This window comes from Choristoneura fumiferana, chromosome 14 (genome assembly GCF_025370935.1).
Source record: "Choristoneura fumiferana chromosome 14, NRCan_CFum_1, whole genome shotgun sequence".
Classification (NCBI taxonomy): Eukaryota; Metazoa; Arthropoda; class Insecta; order Lepidoptera; family Tortricidae; genus Choristoneura; species Choristoneura fumiferana.
In genome coordinates, this window is record NC_133485.1 from 12,083,413 (window position 1) to 12,092,044 (window position 8,632).

The window sequence follows — 8,632 nt, forward strand, 5'->3', positions numbered from 1 at the left end:
ACAAATCTTAATAATACAATACAACAGTAGTAGCTACTAAATAAAATAGATTTTGAACATGAAACTACCGTGAGACTCACTCATATTAAATATATTGACCCGGATAACTCACGACTTAAATCGAGTTTAGCTCGACATGTTTCGGGCTAATCCGTAATCCGTAAACGCGGGTAGTTGTGTGCCGGTGTCAGTTTCGTCGGGTAGTCGCGAGAGCAGAGCGGCGGCGCGCAGTGCGCGTGTTGCAGCAGCCGCTGAGTCGCGTTGCTCCGAAGACGAAGGGCTACGGATTAGCCCGAAACATGTCGAGCTAAACTCGATTTAAGACGTGAGTTATCCGGGTCAATATATTTAATATAAATAAAATAGATGTTAGATTTTTGGAGACATTATAATTCATGACAAACAATTACAATCATTTGTGATTACCGGCTGTACAAATGAATTAGATTAATAAAATTAGCGATGAAATTTGCGTATAAAAGAGTGCATAGTTGTGAGTTTTCTAAATGCACCGGTGAATGGAAATGTTTCAGATATTCTTCGACTTTTCTCAATCTCATAATCCTTTATTAATTTCAGCAATTGTCTTTTTTTTATCTTGGTCTTTTTTCTGTTTTCTTTGTTTTTGTCAATGATGGCTTTTAAGCTATCAATATTTGTTATTTTATGAACTCCAATTATTTCTTGCAATGTGTCAGCTTGAGATCTGGTGAGGGAATATTTTTTCATAATAATTTCCCTGAATTTATAACGATTTGTTGATAGCTCAGCTGCGGAAAATGTATATTTAATATTATTTCTAAGCGTAGCTATAAATGAAGTTTTGTGCCCGTAGTCAAAAGTACTTTGCGTGCCTTTGTTTTTCTTGCTATTCTTAAATTTTTCCACTCTTTCTAGGAGTGGGTCGACTATGTATTTTATTGAGTATTTGTTGAACTGCTTATGGACCCACTGAGGGAGTTTCCTTTGCATCGTTCTTTTTTATTTCCCGGCATGGAGTGTTATTTGGGTAAAGGTTTCGTTTTCTGTCTCCATTGTAAGACGTAACTGTACAGTTAATACTTGAAAAGGTACTGACTTACCCTTCGTATTAGTTATTTTTACAAATAATGAATATTTTTAAAAAACTTGGGTTAGAGACGGCACAGTTCTATTTTCTCTGCATAGAATCAAGTTCTCGAGTGAGGCAACGACTGATGTTGTTCGCGCTTAAGTTACATCATCCATGTGCGTGTAGGAATTAGGACTAGGTACCTAAGAAGTAGACCAAATTCTTTGTTCGCGCAAAGTTCAGTAAAGACTACATCTTGCATGAAATTGAATGCTACTCTGACAGATTAGATGATTGGCAGATGTCCATCGAGCTAGATCCTTCACGCGTGAAAACTTACATGTACACCTATTCGAAACAAAAAGTTAGGTCGAATCAGTCAAAAACTACATTATATTATTCACTTATTTAAATCAAGTTTCAGTTCATTTAATCTACGAATTAATTGATTATTTAAATTTAAGCTCCATCCATAGGCACTACGTTGTTTCTGTCGCTGGCACTGCAGCTAGTACTTTTAGTAAATAATTTCACATTTATTGTTCATAAATCTTAAACAATCAATTCTGAATATCCCAATGGGATGCATTAAACGATGTCAATTCCATTACTGGTGAGTATTATTTTAGCAGTTTCTTACTTACTGCACGTACCAGCTGTTAGTGTATTTGTCTACTTTGTTGATTATATGTATTTTACGCTATTTTAATAAAATTAAAAAGTCCCATCATGTTATCAATAACCTAAAGCATTTTAATTGTCTACCTAGTAGTAAATTGCAATTAAATATTTTTTTAAGTCATGAGCTGATATATCCACCAATACAGTTAACAGAACTGTTTTTCCATTGCAGTTATACCTACTATCTACTGAGTTCCTGTTATTTCTAGACTTGATACATTGTGCACCAAAAATCGGAGGTATAATGTTCGAACCGATTTTATTTGAGGCCTTTGAATCTGATGAAAAAACGACGGGTACAGCAATAACTGGAAGATCTAAACAAACCATAACTCAATTAGATACTCATATATCCGATGTTGATATGGAATATCTTGACGAAGAAACAGTAATAACATCAACATCAACATCAACGACGACTGCTGAGGAAACTACCGCTTTCATATCCGAACTTAACATTGAAACCGAGAGTACGCCAAAGAATGCAACTTTAGCTTTTAATCATAATACCACAACTGATACCACGCCAACTACGAAGAAAGTTATGCTGTACGAGCTACTTACAGTAGATAAACTAAAACTATATGGTCGTGCACGTGAAGAATCTACTACAGAGAATGTCATTCTTAATTTCATGGGCTATAATTTCGACGATACGATATGTCGGATAGTGGATGACAGAGTCCTGTGTGGTTACAATAGTAATCCGCAACCGGCGCAACCTGTGCAGGCTGTAGAAGTAGGAAATGGATGTCGACTACGAGGTGACAGAATTGAATGTGGCTACGTGAACCCCCCGTTTGATGGCATGAGACGCCCGGTTGTAAGACCCGAAGGAAATCGTAATTTACAAGAGAAACTCTCCGATAAACAGCTCAGCGAATCTTCCGAAGAAATCCCGGAATTGACACCAAGTTATTCTACTACAGAACCTACAACTACTACTACAAAACTGACAACTACTACCACAAAACTTACTTCTAAAGTTACCCCTACTTTTAAAGTTATTACTACTTCTAAAGCTATTTCTACCAATCCGAGTACTACAACCAGCCCAAGTACAACGACTGTGACTACAACTACAACTGAACGAACAACAGTTAAAATACGGGAACATTGTGTAGAGAAAGATGATCGAATCGTATGTTATGACGTTAGGAAGTAAACTTGCTGATGTTAAGAATTAAGGCTGAAAGTTTCTTTGTGTATCCCCCAACACGATGCCCGACAATAGTATGTGGATAGTGGCTACTGTGGCAGTAAACGGATAGTAAAGGTTATAAAATTGCGCCTCAAATAGTTTTTAAAAGTATATTTTATTTGGAATACTATAAAAAATCACGTCGCCCATTGGCAGACACCCTTGAAAAAAAAATGTAGACAAATGCTCCTTAATAACGTTGCGTATTAGTTAGAGATCCGAGCCAGCTCTGTGTAGAAACAGTTACCAAAATAAAACCTTACTCGTATAGTTACGGATATTTAGCCGCTTAAAACGAAAAAAGAAAATTTCATTCTCAACATCGTGAAAATTTCGTAATATCCCTTAAGCGCATTTGGTATGATCCTCAAGAAATATGTCTGCCAAATTTCCAGTCTCTACTCTAGCTACAGTGGTTTAGATTGTGCGTTATCTGATTCATTTAGCATCAAAATCTATTTTATGCCGCAGAAATTATGTTAAATCCTGAGAACTGTTTTTAGTTATTGTTACAACTACCTATCTGTATGCCATATTTGAAGTCTCTAACAAATATAATTACATGATAAAGCCACTTTAAATCGAAGCATAAACCCCCTTCAATTATGCTCTTTATTGGAAATTTCGATAAAAAACCCTCCTTCTTTAGTGCACCTCTCTGTTCTACATCATCTATGATCAGTATACCAAATTTCAAGTCTTTGGTTCCACTAGTTTCAATTTCGGAAGTTAACCAGGTCTTTAGAAGCTGCAAACTTTTTATTCCTCTTGTAATGGTCCTAAAAACAAGCAGTTGATTTGAGATATTTATTAGATAAGCCTATTTGTTAACACTGCACCATTGACTGTCTAAGAATCCATACTAATATTATTATTATAAATGCGAAAGTGTGTGTGTTTGTATGTTTGTCCGTCTTTCACGTCGAAACTGAGCGACGGATCGACGTGATTTTCGGTATAGAGATAGTTTATGGGGAACAGCGAACGATAACCGAACTCCACGCGGGCGAAGGCGCGGGCAAAAGCTAGTTGTATTATATTTGTAATTATACTAGAATAGCACAGAAATCTTCATAAGAACTTTTACGATGTCTGTATACTTTTATTTACTAAGGATGTACCTATTACCGATAAATGTTTTACGAGTACATTGATGATTTTTTATTTGTTAAATACCAGATTTTACTTAAAACCGAGCTTCAATAATAGTAACAATTACGGAGATAAAACCAGTTTCTTGGCTGGATTCGAAACTTGACTCAAGCAGGACCCGACATGAATAATAAACTTGAAAGCTTCAAAGGGGAATCCCTTACAAACTACAAATTCTGGACTCTAAGGGGCTGTTTCACCATCCATTGATTAGTGTTAACTGACGGTTAAATGTGATTGCGTCTCCGTATATTCGAACAAAACAAATAGAGACGGCATCACATTTAACCGTCAGTTAACACTAATCAATGGATGGTGAAACCGCCCCTAAGACGCATAACATGAAGTTGTAAACACATAACTATTTCGTGGTGACTTCATTTGATTTAATCTTAGATATTCTATTCTAACTCATGTGCGAAATCACGTTTGAAATTTACCTGTGCTTTACGGTGAAGGAAAATATCATGAGGAAACCTGCACATATCTACGAATAAATTCAATTGTGTGAATTGGCCCCGCATGGGAATTATTGCTCAAACCCTCTCGTTCTCTCGTGCCCTGCAGAGCGGCACGCATATAGGCCGCGTTGATGAATACAATTCTATGTAACTCTTCTTTTGTCATTCATCTCACATTAAATTTTAGTTTAAAGGATTTTTTATATAAAAGGGGGAAAAAGGGCATGGCGGTCACCTGATGGGAAGCAATCACCGCAGCCCATAGACACCTGCTAACACAAGGGGTATCACAGGAGCGTTGCCGGCCCTACACGATTTTAAGTAGGTACACTCAGCGGCTCAACATTTGAGGACCAAATTTTTTGTCGCACAGTATATAAATTCCCAAAATTCATCCCCACAAATTGTAGATTGCACTACTAAAACTATACCATTAAAAGATTCGCCAATTTCGACCTCATCTCCTTACCTGTACCTGGTACCTTTACAGAAAAGAACACTTTTGAGTCAACTGTGATGTCCACAAGCCTGTGATCTTCTGTGACCTTGACGACCAGATGGCCTAGTATGTAGAGAACCTGACTACGAAGCTTGAGGTCCCGGGTTCGATTCCCGTGTCGGGGCAGATATTTGTATGAAAAATACGAATGTTTGTTCTCGGGTCTTGGGTGTTGAATATGTATTTAAGTATGTATCTATCTATATAATTATGTTTATCCGTTGCTTAGTACCCATAACACAAATTTTGCTAAGCTTACTTTGGGACTAGGTCAATTGGTGTGAATTGTCCCGTGATATTTATTTATTTATCATCATCATCTCAGCCTATGTACGGTCAAGGAATGAGCCACCTCGGCACCATTTCACAGTAAACGTCATAGTGACTTCGCATTAATTAAACAACTAAAATCATAATTACTTTTTCATCACACTTGCTCGTAAACAGTGTCGTAACATGCAGGCTACCTTGGTTGCAACCCCCCAAATAAAACCCTCGACCTTAATGTGCTTGTCATTAAACCTGTGGTCGGTAAGTGAGTCATTGCGCGTACACATTGTCTTGTCATGAAGCCCAAGGTCGGTAAATGAGTCCGTGCCCGTACTGATGGTGCTACGCGCGCTGCTGCAGGACCACATGGACCACCACATGCACACGCACGTTGCGGCGCATGCCGAGGGAGGTTGAGGGCGACGCTGCCAAGAGCACAGCCTAAGGTATCGCCAATATTTGGAATAATCATATTTTTTCTTTTAGAAATATAAAATTTTACTCCCAAATGTGATGAAAAACATTGTATGTCGCACGGGCGGTACTAGAATTACGAACATCGACTCATTAAAGCTCTCAGTCTTCGACTTCGGGCTTCTAATAGACTCTCGTTCGTAATTCCTTATTTACCGCCCTTAAGACACAATGTACTATTCCTTTGAAAAGGTTCCATGGTGGCACATGAATTAAAGTCCTTGAGTGTACGTAACACTGCAGGGCATAGGCCTCTTCTCATAATGAGATGGCTTGGGCTGTAGTTCCCACGCGGGCCCAGTGCGGATTGTGAACTTCACACAAACCATAAAATTCCTTCGCTAGTGTGTGCAGCTTTCCTCACGATGTTTTCCTTCACCGCTACGCTCGTAGGAAATTTAATTTCGGAGGTGCGAGCCTGGGCTTGAACCCACGAACCTCTGATTGAGAGGCAATAGGTCAAACCATTAGGCCAGCAGGCCTATATTTATGATGTCCTAGAATCTCACTTTATAAAGTATCATGTCGCCTTTGCTAATAGGTTCTTTGACCTGCAGGGCTACTACGAAACTCGAAGTTCGTGTCGTGCTGTCCCTCTGACACTTATGCTATTTAATACGAGAGCGAGAGGGACCGCACGACACGAACTTCGGGTTTAGAGTTTCGTAGTAGCCCTGCTGTAACGACTTAGTTCCCGAATAAAAAACTGTAATGATGAAATTAAAGCCGAAAGTCATCATCTATATGATTAATACAAATATGTTGCACAATGTTACGTACGATATGCATTATAACTATGATACAAAAACCGGCCAAGTGCGAGCCGAATCCGCGCACCGAGGATTCCGTAAATACAACATTAAACGTTACGGTAACGTTTTCGGGTAGCGACGAAGATGACGTTCAAAAATGCATAATTCGTTTTTTGTATGTTTTTCTTGAGTTTTTATGTCTTTTTGTATGTTTGTGTATAATTTGAATTTTACAGTGCATTGGTTTTCTAACTGTAATGCTGTAATTTCTTATTGATTATCATCATCATCATTATGTTTAAGAGCGTATCTCTTGTCGGTATAATAATCGTATGTTGTTATTTCATCTCCTCGCAGTCGAAGTGAAAAGAAGAGTGTAAAACTCAAGCATTAACCCATTTTCCCCTCGACGTATCTATCCACCCTCGCCGTACTGGCTCGGGTGGCTGTATGAACGTCTCGGGAAAAATGGCTCGTTTTATGCTCTTGTTGTACAATCTACTATTCTAGTTACCATTTACGAATCGTATTTTAGTGCGTTATACAAAAAAACGTTTTAAGTACTATTTTATGATTAGGGTAGGTAATTTCGGGGTAGATGGCGAATCGAAATAATTCATAGAAGCGTCGACTTTACCCCACCAGTTACCGTTGAGTTCAGTTTCTATCGTGGGTGGGAGCTACGGTATAGGCAACATTTTGGAGAAATAAAATCGTTAATTAAATAAAACCCTGTTGTTTTGATTTGTCTGGTACAAATCTTTTTAAGAGCGCTCATGTTTTACGTGGTTATGATGCTAGTTTCTTAAAGTAATGATGGTTTTAGTATTTGTTGCAAAGTATAGTTTAGTATTTGTTTATTGTTGAGTAGTATTTCGTTCTAACCCCAAAATAATGCATGTCGTGCTTTTCCTTTTTTTTATTCTACGTATGGCCATCTCTACCGTGGAAAAAGGAGAGATGGCCAATTTAATTCAGTATGTAATGATTGTACAGAAGTTTTCTGAAAAGTATCAGGTAGTACTGACAATGTACCATTAATTATGTTACCAGTCAAAAATAAAAAAACAGCAGGTAAACGACGGTGACATCATTCATGGGCTTAGCAAAAAAATGTTAAAAACAGTTCTCGTCGAAGACTGGTTTCAATGCAAAGAGTGCCAGATTTGGACACATGAAAATTATACTGGGTTTGGCAACACGTGTTCCTAATTAAAAAAAAAAGATTGAAATATAAACCAAAAACTATGCTAAACCTAGAATTGCCATATGGCCATCTTATCTCTACTGCTATGGCCATCACACCCGGGCACTTCGGGAGAGATGGCCAACTGTGATTTTTTTTAACTCATATTTCGTAACGATTTTATTAGAATTTGTCTTATCTTAATTCTTTTCTATTTATTTTATCTTGCTGGCTTGATATTCGAAAGTTAATTAGTGAAAGTCTAATTAATTATATAGATTTCCATTGTAGCGCATAAATTCTTTTTTGATTTGTCTTAATAAAAACTATGACCATCTACCCCGGGCTTACCCTATTAGAATATTATTAACATCATTTTTAATGCCGGAATCGAAACAGATTGAGCGTCAACATCTTATTATTGTTTGTGTCACGTGTCCTTTAAAAACATACCGGGTGTGGCCTGTAATATAAGCAAATAATTAAAACATAGATCATACTCGTCAAACTGAACAATATATTAGTTCAGCGACTTTTAAAAATAATTAGTTTTTTAAATTTTATTACATTTTTAAGTTTATTCGAAGAAGCAATGTAAAGTATAACGCTTGATGTTTGTAGCATGACAGGCAACGTCAGTTGTGTTCTAGGATGGCGTACATTGATAGCACTATTTAATTTGTATGAAAAAAGGAAAATTCAAAGACTTCATATTTTTAAAAGTAGTTGAACTAATGTTGTTCAGATTGACGAGGACGATCTATGTTTTATTTTTTGCTCGTATTACAGGCCACACCCGGTATAATCGCACGGGTTCAAACTAAATAAACAAAAACAAGCTCGTGCTCTTTAAGATCAGGATTTGATACTACTAAGTATCGGTGGGAAAACTGGTGTGACGCGTA

General features: G+C 37.4%; 1 protein-coding gene across 3 annotated transcripts; it reads left to right on the forward strand.

Moving 5' to 3' along the window:
• LOC141435151 (uncharacterized) lies at nt 1–2,919 on the forward strand. 3 transcript variants are annotated; one of them, XM_074097736.1, is made up of 3 exons: nt 1–69; nt 1,528–1,664; nt 1,905–2,919. In XM_074097736.1, exons 2-3 carry the CDS (start codon nt 1,647–1,649, stop codon nt 2,895–2,897), a joined length of 1,011 nt encoding a protein of 336 aa, XP_073953837.1. In that variant the 5' UTR covers nt 1–69; nt 1,528–1,646; the 3' UTR covers nt 2,898–2,919. The 3 variants fall into 3 exon arrangements, with proteins under 3 accessions (XP_073953837.1, XP_073953836.1, XP_073953835.1); XM_074097735.1 differs by having other exon boundaries at nt 9–69; nt 1,516–1,664; XM_074097734.1 differs by lacking the exon at nt 1–69 and having other exon boundaries at nt 353–1,664.
• Nucleotides 2,920–8,632: the final 5,713 nt, after the last annotated feature.